General features: G+C 50.3%; 1 protein-coding gene across 1 annotated transcript in view; it reads left to right on the top strand.

Moving 5' to 3' along the window:
- LOC119402514 (exocyst complex component 5) overlaps positions 1–18507 on the top strand; it is a 154241-nt gene that overhangs the window by 2134 nt on the left and 133600 nt on the right. Inside the window, exon 2 of the mRNA XM_049418683.1 lies at positions 14327–14563. Coding sequence (XP_049274640.1) covers positions 14327–14563 — 237 coding nt within the window. The remainder of the gene's footprint in view (positions 1–14326; positions 14564–18507) is intronic.

Genomic DNA, 18507 nt, shown 5'->3' with positions numbered 1-18507 from the left:
CCGCAGTGAGATTCGGACTCTGGAAACGCAGAGGAGCAAATACCCAGAAAATACTCAAAAATACTTGCGCACTACAGGAAGCAACAATGCCACTGTCCACCTGCTTACAAAAGCTGACAAGAGAGCAAGGAGTCACTTGCAGAAGGCTCAATGCAGGCACCTATCCACATAGTACTCTTCTCCATGCAATATACCCTGGCAGCTTCAGCAGGAACTGTGCATACTGCCCGGAGACTGCTGTGTACCGCATGGTATGAAGATGCCGAAACAACCCAAGTATCCCGCCCATAGATGAACAGAGCATACTAATCAATCCGGAAGACCAGTGGGAAGCGTTGCACTAAACCTCGAGGACCAGCTCCGGCTGGTGGACAGGGCTCGGGCGTCGGCTGCATGCCATGGCTACCTGGAACAAGGAAGTCACCCTCCTTTGGGCGAAGAGAATGCGCCTGGTCATACAATACAGTTTAATTGTCTCTGTATTAGAGCAAAAACATCAACAGAATGTGCATTTCCATTACGTCTTCTGGCAGAAAGCTGATGTAATTGCACTTCATGCATTTCCGGTGGTTTTAGTGAAAAAGAAAATTGAGAGACTGACAACAGGACAGTTGAATGCCTGCATCCTTGTTCCTCTTTCTACTTCCCTGAAAAGCACTCTACGTGCATCAAGTGTCCACTGCATTGTCAATGTGTGAAAAAATATTATCATGCATTTGTTAGTATTAACAAAACTTCAAATTCAACAAGATGGGCTTTTGGAACATTAGAGCACAAAACCAGACATTCACAAGATACGCCCATCCTGTGTCTCTCGTTCTTGTGTATTTCTGGTGTTGCACTCTCTCATGGTCCCATTCGATAGTAGTGCAAAGGTACAATTCAATGCAATTTTATTTCCTTCTTTAGAAAGGGGGGACCTAAAAGCCGAGTTATCAGCTTGACAAAAGGTTTGATTGCGTTCAAGATGACAGCAGCAGTGCTCATAAAGAAACTGCTTGTATTATTTCGGTGCAAGTATCCTTGCATAGAAATAGTACAAATAAATACGAAGCAAATTATAAATTTTCAGTGTGCATGCAAATTTACTGAATAATCACGTTAGCTTTCGTGAAAAGCAAAAAAAAATAGCGAAAGACGAATACTAACAATTATAAACATTTCTGCATGTTGGAATTTTCACAAGCTGTTGAAAGTAACCTCTATGAATGCTTGCTCAGGGGCATATTCTTTATTCACACAAAAGCATTACACATTCCATGAAGCAAAAAATCTGGCTGAAAATCTGAGAAATCTTGATTTTTCGCTTCATGGCATGAAGTCATCAAAAAGCATTACACATTCCATGAAGCAAAAAATCTGGCTGAAAATCTGAGAAATCTTGATTTTTCACTTCATGGCATGAAGTCGTCATAATGTGATGATATCACCTAATGACATCATTCCTGGCACTTCCCCCCGCAGGGGCACCTGCGTAAGCAGGCGTTTGATGAGTGGCGTCATAACGGACCCAAGCCATCGGGGGGGTTTCAACCCCCTTCCACGCCTAGCCATGCATGGCTTAGCTGTGTGCAGGGAAAGGGGATCCTGGGGGTTGAGCAGACGCTGAGTGCTTGGACCTTTAGGGCCTCCCGGCTTCATGTAGACGGCAATCCTGGGCTGACCCACCCAGGGGAAATCGGCAGTCGCCTTTTCCTGTCTCTTTTTCTCACCACATCTTCATCTTTCTCTCTCACTTTTGATCTTTCCTGTCTTCTTCTCACTTCTTTTGCTTCTACGTTTCTCAGCGGAAAGGGTTAACCTTGTGCAAATAGCCAACCTTGGCCTAGAAGTATTAGGTTATAGCAACGATGTACAGCTGGCATGTGTAAGTCATGCAAGCTCATACCATCCCCTTGTTGGGCTCTGTGGTGGCTGGCTGCCATCGTTGCCGAAAAAACTCCCTGTGTTATGCATAGAGGATTTCCACTTCTTCCTGATTGTACTGCCTTAAAGTGTGTACGCACCGAAGCTGCCTTGAACTTTGTCCCTCAGAACACAGAAACCTTCGCTAAATACCATGTAGTGCATAGTCTGAAACCAGAAAAACCAGTCCAAGCTATTTCTCCTTTTCTTGTGGCCAAATCCCTGACTGATACCATTGGACCAGGAGAGAAAGCTACTAAAACGGCGATCTCCTCCTTGAGGTTAGTGAGAAGCTGCAACACGACAAACTTGCTGCACTCAAAGTGTTTGGCGATACCTTTATCACAGTGACCCCACACCGCTCTTTGAATACTGTCTGTGGTGTGGTCTCGGAAATCTCCTTCATTGTCCTTACCGAGGCAGAACTATTGGAGGGTTGGCAAGAGAAAAATGTCATCGAAGTACGAAGAATCAAAATCGGAAGAGAAAACAATGAAATCGCAACAAAACACTTGATAGTCACATTTGCATCCAGCACGTTACCAGAGTTTCTTGAAAGTGGTTATACCGAAACTCATGTCAGACCATACATCCCAAATTCGTGTAGATTCTTCAAGTGCCAGAAATACGGCCATGGTTCGCAGACCTGTCGGGGTTAGCTTACTTGTGCTAAATGTAGCGACAAGGATCACTCCTGAAAACTGCACTGGCAAAATCCACTGCATCAACTGTGAATGCGACCACCCTGCATATTCTCGATCATGCAGCACTTGGAAAAAGGAATCGCACAATGAAAGAAGACATTTCTTGTCAAGAAGGTAGGAGAAGATGCTTGATATTTCAGGGCAGATCCTATGCTGATGCGGCGCATCAGGGGGCAGCGTGCCTCGCCATTTAGCCAGCCCATGCACAGCGAGCCGGCAGTGGCGTCCGCCCCCACAGAGGCAGCAGGCAAGATTACGCCCTCCCCCCCACCCCCCACCAGCAAGTGAGCCCGGCCACTCCAGGACCATCGGGCCTCAAGACCTCATCTCATGAGGCGAGGTCTGAAACACGAAATTCCAGCTCGCTCGTGCGGGCATCCAGTGCCTCCTGCGAGGCAATAGACACAACTCCGGTGCCTCTAGCGCCTACACAAAGACGCGGCTGTCTGGAACAAAACAAAACGAAAAATTGTGGGTCCGGGTAAGGGCTTTTGAACATCACTCGCGTTCCTCGATCACACACAGATCACACACAGAAGCTGTTCGTTCTACTAACATGGAGACTATGATAATGTTCTGGAGCATTAGAGGACTAATGCACAACGTCGATGATATAACAAAGCTACTATCTGAAAACCAGCCCAAGGTGTTCTGTGTGCAGGAGTCGCATTTAATGGTGCATTCAGACGATTGACCGAATGCGGAATTGGCGGGGCAGACGGCGTGTCACATGACCTCGCATCAGCGATTCTCCTCATCCGCGCCTTGTCTGCATTCCTTGCGGACGGATAACCCCAACCTCTTTTTCACTTCGGGTTTCTGGTGGCGGAACACCGCAGCTTTAGCGGACAAACAGGCTGGCAACCAGTACACTTTTCTTCTGCTCGAGCCTTACAGCTGTCCTCGCAGTTGATTTCAGCTCTGCTGGTGCTTAGTTCAGTTTATTTCTGGGGTCGTATTCTAAGACGATCACCTTTGAGATACCTATCATTTTTAATGTGAGCTGATTGGCAGGTTGGAGAGTAGCGGGTAAGTTGTCGGTTCAATCATTGCACACGCAGGATTCTACGGCAGGCAAAGTGGCGCTGTCGCAGAAAGCGGTTGTCTCAGAACACAGCCCACGTTTGAACACTGATTTTAACGTCAAGATGGGAACTGAACGAAGGAAACATAATGTGCAGCAGTGCAATGTGCACTGTCGGTACCTGTTGTCCGCAAAAGAAGAAAAAAAAAACTGCCGATATCGGCGCATCACTATATCCTCCCTTCATATGCGGGGCCCCAGGCCAGCAGCTCCAGCAGCTCTCTGTAAAGAAGATGCTTCTTTTCATTCAGCCATTGGCCACTCAGCCACTGGCGTTTAAAGGGCAACTTATGGTTTGACGTAATGGCAGCAGTCACTTTAGAGCACAGATGTGAGTATTAATGAAACGAAATGCACTTTACGGTGTGATGACGTAATTTTCGTTAGCGTATTTCTCCAGGGTCGAGGAACGCTTGAATATAGCTTGCTGAATCATAGGAATACATATGTAATGTTTATTAGACTTCTATGAAAGCGGAGCCAACACTGGAACCACAACTGACGTTAACCCGGGATGACTCCTGAACCATAGGAGTACATATATAATGTTTATTGCTTTGTTATAAAATCAGATAGCCAGCACTGCAACCACAATTGACGCTGCACCGACATTACGCCTGCTCAGGTTCTTTTTCCGAAGCAGTTTCAAGACATGGCATGGCTCTATGGTAGAATACCTGACTGCTACGTAGAATGTTTGGGTTCGATTCCTGCTGGGATCCTGATTTTTATTCTTTGCATTCTTCGGGTCAACGCTGCCGATGTCGGTTTTTCTTTGCGCTGTAACATTTAAGTTACCAATGTCAGTTTGCACCATTCCTGGGAAGATATAAACTGTCAATCACCTGTGGCGCATACCCGCCTACCGTGTCCCGTGGTATATCACTATGTGCCACACGTGTATGGAGGAAAGGGTTTGACGACATAAAAAACAGAATTTTCGCGTTATTCAGGTCATGACCGGACAGTCATATTCGTTAAACCCTCTTACCCTCCCATGCCAACTTTGGTCTACACCAAGCTCTAAGGAGGCGATCACGAGAGCAATCAGATGTAGGCGGCTAGATAGATTGATTGATTGATTGATTGATTGATTGATTGATTGATTGATTGATTGATTGATTGATTGATAGATAGATAGATAGATAGATAGATAGATAGGTAGATATAGATAGATAGATAGATAGATAGATAGATAGATAGATAGATAGATAGATAGATAGATAGATAGATAGATAGATAGATAGATAGATAGATAGATAGAAATGCTCAAAGTGACTTAGGTTCACTAATAAATGCTTCACATTTAAGATAGATAAACGGACAGACGGACGGAATGTTTCTTGTCGTCCGTTCGTCCGTCCACCTAGCAATGTTTCTTGGCAGAGAACCACTTTTTAGCATCGCATCTCTTCTTAACTTCTTAAGAGAGACTTTTACATTGCAGATAAATAGCCCAAGACGCTCGTGACATGGCCTCCTCTAGGAGATCGATGTTGCAAGATCACATAAAGCAAGCGCACGCCTCTATGCCCTTGTGCGCAAGAGCTTAGCGAGGCTGCTGTGCCTACAGTATTTGGCAAGTTTCATTACGTCAACCATATACACCCCATTTTTCATGCCGCATCGCATACGTCGACAGACAACAACTTTATTGTACATGTGCTTTACGTCTTTCACAGCGACTTGTTTTAGGTCACTATACAGCCGTCTCATGTTACCATTAGTATTCCATCATTTCATTGAAAATTCATCTGCCACCTTTTGCTTGGCGCTCTTGGCCAGGTTTTGGTCCTTGCGCCACTAAAATCCACACATCATCATCAACCTGCACTTCCTTGGGGATTGACGCATGTTTTGCTTTGAACATAACGCCACTCTGAATCCCTGCCAAGTCTTTGCTGTAAGTTATCATTAGCACTTACCAGCAGGAATACGTAATGTATGGCATGAGCTTACAAAAGATAAGTGCCTGCCCAGTGAATAGTTCCAGGGGTGGCATGCTGGGGCTTGCATCCCAGTGGCTCGGCTGCTACATAAAAAAAACAGGTGCGGCCTGCTGCGTGGCGCCGAAACGGCGTCCAGGGCCTAGTTCTCCTTGTGCCCGCACTGGCGCCACCACACTGGTACAGCTGTTCACGGAGAAGCGCTTCGACTGCCGCGTTTGTACGCCGGACACTTACTCCAATCAGGCCGTAGATAACGCGTTTTATTGTTGCACATTACAGGTTGAATATTGAAGTCGTTATTAGAACTGCTGATTACCCCACATATGTCAACAGTTTGCCCAAGGAGTACCAGTGTTTTGTAGAGTGGGCCTCAATACTCTCCACGAATGCTGCCCGTTTGACTCACCTGAAATGAAAAGTGCCACTCAATCACTGATCCCGTTAATGGGCAGGCAGTCATCGGGCGGATTCCAAGGGCTGACATATAGGCCCACCGAAACGCACCACGAAAGCACACAAAATTTAAATGTAGGTCCTGTTTGTGCGCCAACAAATGCCGGTTGTGGTCCAAAGCAAGAGTTAGAGCCAAGAGTTGACAACACAAACAAAATATATTCTCAGTTAAGGCAGTACAAGCATCACGCAAACATCCACACTCGGCAGGTATCAATTACAACTCGCAACATCGCTTAGTGGTGTTTAAAAACAATGGGAACAAACTTACCGTGCTACAAATGCACTCTCATCCATTAGAAACTATCCAAGAACACTTAAAGGCCTTGAATATTCACCAAACGTGTGCAGCCCACAATTCTTCGAACATTTCTGGAATATTTCTCTTCCAGGAAACACTCAAACGAACTCCAGCTCTGGTCACCATCATTCGGCGACACTCTTCTAAACAGTGCTCCCACGGTGTCATCACTAGATCACCCAAGATCGACTGAGCGCACTACACGACTCACACGAACAACGTAACTTCTTCGCCGACTTCACCATACCGTCCTACCCTCCGTCGTCTCTCGTTTGGATCCTTCCCGGTTTCGCGAACATTCCAAGTGATTGTTCGGTTTGTAGCACGTAGTGCAGCGAAAGCTAGGGGAAAGGGATTCGTCTTGCCGGTTCGTCTGCGGAATCGGTCGGTTCCACTTTGATTTCTTGAATTCTCCCGATCTGCGCGGGCGTTAGGCTGTCGCGACGGTGTCTTCGGTGGAGAGGGTAGGGGCTCGCCCTGGGCGCCTTTTAAAGCTCGTCTTTTTTTTTTTCATTGCGCACACCCGTTGGGGGCCCGGTAACAGGGTAACAGTCGGCGCAGTGGCTTGATGCTGTCGTCAGGCTCCGGCGGCGTGCGCCTGTTTTAGCGCTCGTTTGTGACAGAAAGAAGTGCTCTGTTACGAATATTACGCTTCCCGACACTGTAGATCGCATAGGAATACGTGGTACTTCACAGTAGCATCTTTTCACACGTTCGAGTTGCACCGCGGCACACAACAGCTTCGCGTCATCACACCGCTAGAAAAAACCATCTGCCACACACGCGCGCACCAAAAAACCGTACTCAGGCGCAGGAGACATGAGGCAAGCTGCTCACACGCGCACTCACACACAAGAAAGACACAAGAAAGCACACGAAAATACACACGCACACGCATAAATCCTGAGCGACCACATATTAACACGAACCGGCGTCTGCCTTGAGGACTGTGCTAGTGGCGCCCTCACCCAAAACAGCTGCCGCTCAGCCGACCCGCGCTCGCCCATTGATGGCGACGCGACGCAGCAGGCCGCACCTGTTTTTTTATGTAGCGGCCGTGCCAGTGGCAACGACTAAGTGCAGGTGTTGTCTGCTGTGCAAATGCTGCTGGCAAGGAAGCGGCCTTGCCCAAGGTTGCTTCAGTGCTGTATTCTACCTCTGTTATGACACATTTAGTCAAAGTAAAATTCATGTGGAGTTGGCCTCTAAGGGGCAACGCAGTGCAAGGACGTGATATTAGGAAGCAAAACATGGTTTCAGATTGGAGCAATTTCTTTGACTCTCTGGTGAAACTTCACCAGGCCTGCAAAGAAACAAGTGTGGTGCATTGATGCTTGATGGCAATTGTCTGAAAATTGTGAAACGGCTGTATGGTGTGAAAAGGGTCGACATCATCCCTTTCAAGGGAACCAGACTTTCAGTGAGGTCACATGCACACTATGCAGCAGGCTGGAATGTCACTGCATGCCACTTCAGTTCACCATCCCTTGTGAACTGCACAATGCAGCCGCTGGAAGTGCACCACAGATTAAAAGAGAAGAAAGGCATAACAGCTATAGAGAAGCATTGGAATGCTGTAATGGGCCGTCCTCTGGAGCGCCCTTTAGTGGGTCGCCCTCTTCGCCTCTTCTCGGAGAGCACGCCTTTCGTACTCGTGCTCAAGAGAGTCTGCGCTCCGTCGTGACTGTTGTGCATCGTCGCCGTCAATCCAGCCGTCAATAAATGCCTTTACAAAGTGGTGGAGAGTGCTGTACCGTCACCACAACTTCAGTCTCCATTCGATGCCCCTGGAGCTTCGATCCCGTACCTACCATGCCGCAAGACGCCGCTCAACAAACGCCGCCTCCTGCACCGACCACTTGTCCCAGTGTCCCCCGTATCCGCTACCCTCCTGTCTTCACCGGCGCGGATGGCACCGACGTGGAGGACTGGCTCGCGATTTACGAACGGGTGAGTGTTCCCAATAAATGGGATGAAGCAGGCAAGCTGAGCAACTTGGTTTTCTACCTCGCAGGTGTGGCAGGCATGTGGTACAACAACCATGCATCCGATTTCCCGACGTGGTCCGATTTCAAGAGCGCCATCGTCGACGTGTTTGGCCACCCTGCCGTTCGTAAGCTGCAAGCCGAACAGCATTTACGTGAACGAGCAGAGCTCAGCAGGCAGGGGAATCATTCACGAGCTACATTGAAGACATCCTTGACCTGTGCAAGAAAGCCGACACGAGCATGTCGGAGTCTGACAGAATCAGGAATGTTCTGAAAGGCATCGACGACGACGCCTTCACCATGCTGCTAGCCAAAAACCCTCGCACAGTGGCAGAGGTCATTACCCTGTGCCAAAGCTACGAGGAGCTGCGCCGGCAGCGCTTGATGACCCGTCGACCGCCATCACGCGATGCTGATCTCGCGGACTTGTCGGCCATTCCTGACCGCTCCACCTTGCTCGCTGAAATCAAGTCTTTCGTGCGTGAGGAAATTGCCCGCCAGGTCTCTCTACTGGCTTTCGCTGCACCGCAGCATGTTGACCAGCCGCCAACTACACTTCTGCCTCCTCTCTGCCGAGCGATTCAGCAAGAAATCGCGGAGGTCATTCCTGAATGCCACCAGCTGCCTCCAGTGCCTGTGCCACTAAGCTACGCGCAAGCTGTAGCCAGGCCGCCCCCAGCGATTCCTATGGCTGGCCCGCGAAGTTACACCGAAGCCGTTGTCGGACCACAGGCCTTCGACGCGGCTGTGCCACCTATATACATCGATGTCGTCCCCAGGCCCCGACTGCTGCCCACAATGCACTCATATCAGCATCCGCCTCGTCCATCCCGTTCTGCGACATGGATGGGACCCGCAAACCGCTGGCGCACTTCCGACAACTGCCCCATCTGCTTTGCGTGCGGTTACGCCGGTCACGTCGCACGCTAATGCAATCGCGAGCAGCCGCCTCGGGTCGCATCAACCCTCACCTGCTCATGAAGCCGCCCTTATTATGACCAAGCGCCGCCTATGTCATCGACGTCCCGCCCTGCACCATCTACCCGCCGTTCACCGTCTCCACGACGTCGCTCACTGTCGCCGATGCGGCCACGTCCAGTCTCACGCGACCAGGAAAACTAGTCGCAGTCCACGAGGCTAGGGCTGCAACGCTATCAAACTGCGAAAGCCCTCAGCGAAGCCCCTCGAATGTGATAGACGTGTTTGTGGACGGTGTTCGCGCATCTGCCCTTATCGACACTGGAGCTGCCGTATCCGTTATGGACGCCAAGTTTAGCCGATTACTGTGAAAAGTGGCAACGCCGCTTTCCGGGCTCTTCCTCCGTACAACCAGCGCCCAAAGTATTCACCCTACAGCAGTGTGCACAGCCCGCGTCATTTTTCAGGATGCTCTGTACGCCGTCGAATTGATTATAATTCCTGCCTGCTCTCACGACGTCATCCTAGGATGGGATTTTCTCTCCCGCCACGACGCCATCATTCATTGCGCACCAGCCAAAATAGAGCTCTCACCATTCTCTGATGTGGCGCCGGCAGACAGTCCGTCAGCTGCGGGCAAAGTACTTGTCAAAGACGACATGAAGGTGCTTGCGAAATCGTCAATGGCGGTGTCAGTGTACTGCGCCAGTATCTCCGACGCCATTCCACTTCTCTCGCCATCTGACCGTATTTGCACGAGGAAAGGCATGCTGGTGCCTTTCGCGACCGTGCAAGTCACTCAGGGCAGCACGTCAATTTTTGTTATCAAGCCATCTCCGTACAGTGTTATGTTGATGCGAGGGGAATGTCTCGGCAGTGTGGAACCCCTTGTAGATGCACAAGTTATGGATGAACCAGATGAAATGCACTGCCACAGTTCCAGTACGCTCGGCGCTGTTTCGACGTCTGGTTCATCACCCGCTGATTTATTTGGTTCCTCCATTGCTGACGACCTTACACCGGCCCAGCATTCCCAGCTTCTGGGCCTGTTGGATGAATTTCGCTCTTCTTTCGATGTCGCTCAAGCTTCTCTCGGCCGCACGTCCGCCGTTATGCATCGCATCGACACTGGCGCCCAGCCGTCACTGCGGCAACGTCCAGATTGCGTATCTCCCACAGAACGCCGTGTAATCAATAAGCAAGTCGACGAGATGCTTCGCCGCGATGTTATTCGACCTTCTAACAGCCCCTGGGCGTCTCCTGTCGTTCTTGTTGCGAAGAAGGACGGTTCTGTGGGGACTACTGACAACTCAACAGGATCACTCGTAAGGACGTGTATCCACTACCGCGAATAGACAACGCGATTGACAGCCTGCAAGGAGCAGAATTCTTTTCATCTCTCGATTTGCGCTCAGGGTACTGGCAAGTTCCCATGGCTGATGATGCTCGACCGAAGACCGCCTTTGTCACGCCCGACGGCTTCTACGAATTCAACGTCATGCTGTTTGGGCTGTGTAATGCGCCCGCCACCTTTGAGCGCATGATGGATACCGTTCTGTGCAACCTGAAATGGCACACATGCTTGTCCTACCTCGACGACGTCATTGTTTTCGCTCCGGACTTGTCAACCCATCTTCAACGCCTGCGGCACGTTTTGACACGTTTGAGCGACGCCAGTCTGCAATTGAATCTAAAGAAGTGCCGATTTGCAGCACGGCAGCTGGCAATACTCGGTTACGTCGTGTCCAAGCACGGTATTCTCCCCAATCCAGCCAAGCTTCGGGCCGTGACCGAGTTCCCCAAACCTACGTCTGTCAAGGAACTGCGCAGTTTCGTAGGACTGTGTTCCTACTTTTGGCGCTTCATTCGAAACTTCGCAACTATCATATCGCCGCTGACGAAGCTCCTCGGAAGTAAGGGGCCCCTCAATTCATGGTCGTCAGAGTGCGATGACGCTTTCGCGACGCTCCATCGTTCGTTGACGTCGCCTCCCATACTACGCCACTACGACCCCACGGCCCCTACAGAGGTACACACAGATGCCAGTGGTTTTGGTCTGGCGCTGTCCTTGCGCAACGCAAACCAGGGTTCCCTGAATATGTCGTGGTATGTGCAAGTCGTACGCTCACCAAAGCCGAGACCAATTACACCGTCACCGAAAAGGAATGCCTGCAATCATCTGGGCCCTTACGAAGTTCCGACCTTATTTGTATGGTCGCCCATTTGATGTCATCACCGATCACCATGCTCTCTGCTGGTTGTCATCATTGAAGGATCCATCAGGCCGCCTTGCCCACTGGGCACTTCGCCTACAGGACTACAATATCCACCTGCTGTACCGCAACGGACACCAGCACGCTGACGCCGATGCACTCTCGTGCTCCCCATTGCCTGATGACAATACCCACAGCTCAATGTCTCACAATGCCGTTTCTTCCATTGACATTCACACTATTGCTACCGAACAGCGCAAGGATCAATGGATCGCTTCACTGATAGACTTGCTCACTGATCCATTGGCAACACCATCCACTCGCGCGTTGTGTCGTCAAGCCCACCATTCCGCCATTCGCGACGACCTCCTTCACCGATGCAATTGCAACGCCGACGGCCGCCAGTGGCTACTAGTAATATCCCGCAGTCTGCGTTCTGAAATACGCGAATCGTTCCACGCTGATCCGCAATGCGCGCACTCTGGGGTATCGAAAACATACCACTGCATTTGCCAACGGTACTTTTGTCGAGGCATGTACCGCTACGTGCAGAAGTTCGTTCGCTCCTGCATCGATTGTCAGCGCTGCAAAACTTCAACGCACCAGTCACCAGCAGGTCTGCAACCTTTACCTTGCCCTGACCGGCCGTTTGGGCGCGTTGGCATCGATTTGTATGGGCCACTCCCTTTGACGTCAGCTGGTAACCGCTGGGCCATCGTCGCTGTAAACCACCTTATGCAATACGCCGAAACTGCCGCCCTCCCAGCGGCTACAGCACGCGATGTAGCCTCCTTTCTGCTCCGCCGGTTCATGCTGCGCCACGGTCCACCCCAGGAGCTGCTCAGCTATCAAGGCCGTGTCTTCCTGTCGGAAGTCGTCGAAGCCATCCTCAAAGAGTGCAACGTTGTTCACTGCAAAACTACTGCTTACCACCCGCAGACGAATGGGCTCATGGAACGCTTTAAACCGCACGCTCAGCGACATGCTCTCGATGTACGTCGCCGCCTATCACACAAATTGGGATTCCATTCTGCCTTTCGTCACCTACGCCTACAATCATCATCATCATCATCAGCCTGTCTACGCCCACTGCAGGGCAAAGGCCTCTCCCATGTTCCGCCAATCAACCCGGTCCTGTGCTTTCTGTTGCCACGTTATACCTACAAACTTCTTAATCTCATCTACCCACCTAATTTTCTGTCTTCCCCTCACGCAGGATAACCGGTGGTCATTAAGGGTAACTGACTGGATTCCAAGAGAGGGCAAACGCCTACAATACCGCCCCTCAAAGCACCACTGGTTTCTCACCATTTTTCTTCTTGTATGGCAGGCACCTGTCGCACACAATCAACACAATCCTTCCATACAAGCCGGATCGATGTGAGTGTGCGCCTATTTCTGCCACAGCCAGACTTGCTGAGGAGTGTCGCGAGCTTGCCAAGACCTTTACTACGCATGACCAAGAGCAGCAGAAGAGCATCCGCGGTGAGACCAACACTTCTGCACCCACGTTCCTACCTGGAGCGCTCGTATGGCTCTCGGTCCCTACCACTGCAACTGGCCTCTCTTCCAAACTGCTGCCCAAATACGAAGGCCCCTACCGTGTCGTCGAACGCACGTCCTCGGTCAACTACCTGATTGAACCCATCGACCCATCTTCGGACATGCGCCGTCGAGGGTGCGACATTGTCAACATGGAGCGCCTCAAGCCCTACCATGACCCGCTCATAGTGACCAGCTGCTAGGTCGCCAGACGGCTCCCTTTTCGTACCTGGGGTAATTGTAGAGAAGCATTGGAACGCTGTAATGGGCCGTCCTCTCGAGCGCCTTTTAGTGGGTCGCCCTCTTCGTCTCTTCTCGGAGAGCACGCCCCTCGTGCTCGTGCTCGAGAGAGTCTGCGCTCCGTCGTGACTGTGGTGCATCGTCGCCGTCAATCCAGCTGTCAATAAACGCCTTTACACAGCGAATGTGTGCCCCTTGTGGATGCTAGCTGAGGATTGGTTGGGGGTGGGTTACTGCTGGCAGTGGCTTAGATGGACGAGAGAGTTCTTCACCTGCACCAAATGATTTGAAGAAGTATTTTGGCCTTCTAAAAAGTTCCAGTGCGTAAGCAAATGTGGTTCCTGGTGAGGGATTAATCGAACTTAATAGATTGTCCCAAAAGACACAAAAGGAAAATTGAAAATGACATTCGGGAGCTCTATGTGCTGCTACAAAACCATAGCATGATTATGAGGCATGCTGTAGGGGGCACTCCAGATTAATTATGACGTCCCAGTCTTCACTGTGCACTTCAGGTGTAAATGCATTCTAGCATTTCACCTGCATTGAAATGCAGCTGTGATTGAACACACCACCACTGTATGCTACAGCCACTAAGCCACCGTGGCAGGCAACAGGCACACTGCAAGCAGCCAGAGGAGCAGATGTTGCATCGCCTTTCTAGTGCAAACTTCAAACCGCCAAAGTATAAGTGACCACAAAACGCTTTTCAAGTGTCATATTTGTGGTAAATATAAACCTAATAAAAGAATGTCAGTGTACAGCACTGACACTTGGTTGAACTAGTGCTCTTTCTAGAAACTGTGATGCTTTTGATTTTGGTTCTGAATGTGTATACACGTATTTTAAAAATGACTAGCTCTTGAACAGGTTGAGGTGAAACTATAACTTTGTTCAGGGATCTTAATTAGCGGAATTTTTTTGTTCAGTGATCTTGATTAGCAGAATTTTTAAAATTTGAAAAAAAAAAAACCAAGAGACTTCTCGTAAAATCTGTTTTAAAATGGTTTATTTTTCCTTTATGTACAGGAATCGTTCAGCCCTGAAGACTTTGTTGAGCGCCTTGCCTGGCGCAGCCTGGGAGGCAACATGGACCCCGAGACGTTTGACCCCAGTGTGCTGCAGGAGGCATTCAAGCAAGGCATTCGAGACCTGCAGGTCCTTTTTGAGATGACCCAGAAAAAGTGCGAACGCCTCGAGATGATCTGTCGTGAGGAGGAAGCACGTCATTGCCACAAGGTGGCTGAACTCCAGGACAAGAACAAGGTTCCTCATATCGCTCCATACTTCATCCCTGTCACTTAACCTTTCGCTGTCACTGACGTACCAGTACCCCCCCCCCCCCCCATGCAGTGTCACTGGCGTACTGGTACATTTTCCAATGTGGGCTCAAAAATTCGTGCCTAAGCGCAAGGTTGGTGCGATTTAGAGTGATTCTACTGGTTGTGCCATCTGTAGATTCTTTCTAGAACCACATATTTTTGCTGTGTTGATTTGTGTATTGAAGAGTACTGAGTGACCAGGCCTGCCCTTCTTTGCTGGGCCACTTAGCGTGCGCTACTCTCTCGACCATGTGGTGCACGTGCGATTACGGGTACAATGGTTGTTTTGCCATGTGGCTGTGGGTTTGCAAGGTTTTCTCTTTTTTTGTATTGTGTTGATGTGTCTGCTACGGCGTGTCAAGTTCAGAAGTGCTCGTCGTTGCCTCTCCAGTGGACCAAGACATGACTGTTATTGTATCCCCTTCCCATCCATATCTCTCATCTTGACCTCACAACCTGCCGTTTCTTTGCGTTTCAAGCTTCCCTGATATTCCCGAAACCAAGCCGACACTGGGGGTGTGTCACAATGTAATGGCTAACATGCAGTGCCCTCGCGCGGCTCTGTTGCTTTGTGTGTTGTGGCGTCACGCCTGAGGACTGAAAGATGGGGACGCGGGAAAATAAAGAGTTAGTTTGTTTTGGGCTCTCGTAGCGCTATGTCTTATTTTTCCGATCTAGTCTCCGGCTATCTCCCGGCCATCTGCACGTGTATCAACTGGCGACGAAGATAAAAAAGAATGTTCTCGTGAGTTCCTGCTGCTCCACCATCCGTCCAAATGCCAAATTTCGACAATCTTGAGCCTTTCGAGGGAGGAGGCGATGACTGGCCCTGCTACGTGGACCGGCTGAAGGCATTCTTCACGGCGAATGACATCGCTGAAGACAAGCGAACAGCCGTCTTCATCAGCTGCTGCGGGCAGAAGACGTATGCGTTGCTTCGCAATTTGGTCAAGCCTGACCAGCCAAGTGACAAGACGTTGGACGAGATTCTGTTGGTGCTAGGAAACCACTACTGCCCGAAGCCTTCTGCTGTTGTGCAGCGGTTCCGTTTCAACTCGCGCATTCGCGCTGAAGGAGAGTCCGTCAGCAACTTCATTGCAGCGCTGAAGAGCCTTTCCGAGCACTGCAACTTCGGTAAAGAGCTTGAAAACATGCTCCGCGACCGCGTCGTGTGTGGCATCAACAACGCAGACGTCCAAACAAGATTGCTGGAAAAAGCGGACCTGACTTTCGAAGACGCAGTGCAGACCGCCCTAGCAATGGAAGCAGCAAAGAAGGATGCAGGGGAGATAGCGCAAGCTCACGCTAGCACCTTCTTTTCCACCCTCTGCGTCTCGGCAGCGCCGGTGGGCGTGTCCTGTTATCGCTGCGGGGATGCACACCTGGCGTCCGCTTGCCGGCATGTGAAGACCGTCTGCAGTTACTGCCACAAACGCGGGCACTTGGCGAAAGTTTGCAATACCAAACAAAAAGACGAGCAATCACAGAGTGACAGGTCTCCCAGGCTGCGTTCGTTCGCGGGCCGAAGTTCACTGTCGGCGAGCAACCGTCATCGCGTAAATACTGTCCAGGATGAAGCCTCCGCTACAGATTCGCCCGCCGAAGTTTTCGACATGTGGTTAGTTGACTACACCAAGGCGCCTCCACCTTTTACCGTCAGTGTTGAAGTTTGCGGCAAGCCGCTCCGCATGGAAGTGGACACGGGAGCGAGCGTCTCAGTCATTGCCAAGTCGCGTTTGCTACAGCTTCTACCTTCAATTCCGGTGCAGCCGTCTCAAGTATTTCTGCGAAGCTATTCCGGGGATTTAAAGAAGGTACAAGGCAAAGCTGATGTCCATGTAAAGTTTCATGGCAAGGAGGCTCACCTACCGATTTTTCTGGACGGAAACGAATCACCCACTCTGCTCGGATGCAACTGTATGCAAGAATTGGGCATCGGCGTCTCCGACGTTGAAGTGAATATTCATGCACTTGCTGATGTGAAACACGTAGTGCAAGATTACACTGAAGTGTTTGAAGAAGGCTTGGGTACGTTCAAGGGTGCGACAGCTTCACTACATGTACCTTCAGATGCTCCACCACGGTTCTTCAAGCCATGCCCACTGCCGTATGCTTTGATAGACGGAGTCACGCAAGAAATTCAGCGATTAATAAGAGATTCCATCATTGTTCCGGTGAAGACAGCTAGGTGGGCTGCCCCAATTGTTCCCGTGACAAAAAGGGATGGGCGCATCAGAATCTGCGGGGACTTTGGTGTCATCATTAACCCAGTCGCGACGGTGGAACGCTACCCTATTCCAAGGATTGAGGACTTGTGGACTGTGCTGGCTGGAGGTGAGAAATTTACAAAGTTGGACTTGCGTGATGCATACCAGCAAGTCGTCCTGGATGAGGCCTCTAGAAAGTACGTCACGATTTCGACGCACATGGGGTTGTTCCAGTACACCCGCTTACCTTTTGGGGTCTCATCTGCTCCAGCTATTTTTCAACGCGAGATGGAGAACTTGCTCAGGGGTCTGCCACATGTAGTGGTCTATTTTGACGACATTCTCATAACTGGTGCAAATGATGCCGAGCACTGTCGCAACCTCCGTACGGTACTAAGCAAACTTCAAGAATCTGGCCTCAAGTTGAAACTCGAGAAGTGCCACTTCTTCATACCCCAAGTTGAGTATCTCGGGCACATTATCAGTAAGGAAGGCCTATCTCCGAACATGGACAAGGTGTCTGCCATTCTGCACGCTCCTGTGCCACAAGATGTCAAGGAACTTCAAAGCTTCTTGGGACTCGTCAACTTCTATCGGCGTTTCTTGCCCAACCTTTCTGCAATTCTCCGTCCGTTGCACTTGCTTCTTGGTGATGGAAAGAAGTGGCAGTGGGGAAAGGACCAGCAAGATGCTTTCACTGCCTGCAAGCATCTGGGGACTTCAGCTCCAGTTCTTGTACATTTCCGCCCAGACAGGCCTGTATGTCTCAGCTGTGATGCATCACCTTACGGTATAGGCGCAGTTTTGGCGCACAAAGATGCTGATGGCCGAGAACGTCCAATTGCTTTTGCTTCTAGAAGTTTATCAAAAGCAGAGCAAAACTATAGTCAACTTGACAAGGAAGCATTGGCCTTGGTGTTTGGCGTGGATCGGTTCCACCAGTACTTGTGGGGCATACCGTTTGAAGCACACACTGACCACAAGCCACTTCTTGGACTTCTGGGTGCCAACAAGCCTGTTCCTGTGCAGGCTTCGCCAAGAGTGGTCAGATGGGCCCTGAAGCTCTCCGCGTACAATTACAAACTTGTCTGCAAACCTGGCAAAGAGCTCGGGCATGCCGATGCGCTTAGTAGACTGCCGCTGCCCAACGACTGCACTGCATTTCCTCGCCCTGCTGAGATCTTCATGCTGGAGGAGGCATATCCACAACTCCTCTCACCAGCTGTTGTTGCACGAGCCACAAGGGACGATCCGGTAGTGAGCCATGTTGTCCTATCTGTGTTGAAAGGAGAAAGCCTCCCAGCGGGACCAGAGTGGAAACCCTTCAGTGCCAGAAGTGCGGAACTCAGTCTCCATGAAGGCTGTCTACTATGGGGATCAAGAGTCGTGATTCCGAAAAAATTGCTGGCCCAGGTACTTGGTGTGCTCCATGCCAGCCACAAGAGCAAGATGATCGCCAGGAGCCATGTCTGGTGGCCAGGCATTGACAATGACATCGCAAACAGTGTGAAGAGCTGCGCTACGTGCCAGGCTCAACATAGAGCTGCCCAGCCAGTGCAGCAGACACCCTGGCCTTTTCCACAGCGACCCTGGTCTAGGCTTCACATTGATTTCGGGGGACCATTTCTAGGGCATACCTTCTTGGTTATAGTGGACGCCTTCTCGAAATGGATAGAAGTCT

The sequence above is a fragment of the Rhipicephalus sanguineus genome, chromosome 8 (assembly GCF_013339695.2).
Source record: "Rhipicephalus sanguineus isolate Rsan-2018 chromosome 8, BIME_Rsan_1.4, whole genome shotgun sequence".
NCBI lineage: Eukaryota > Metazoa > Arthropoda > Arachnida > Ixodida > Ixodidae > Rhipicephalus > Rhipicephalus sanguineus.
This window is presented reverse-complemented; position numbering and strand designations above follow the sequence as displayed.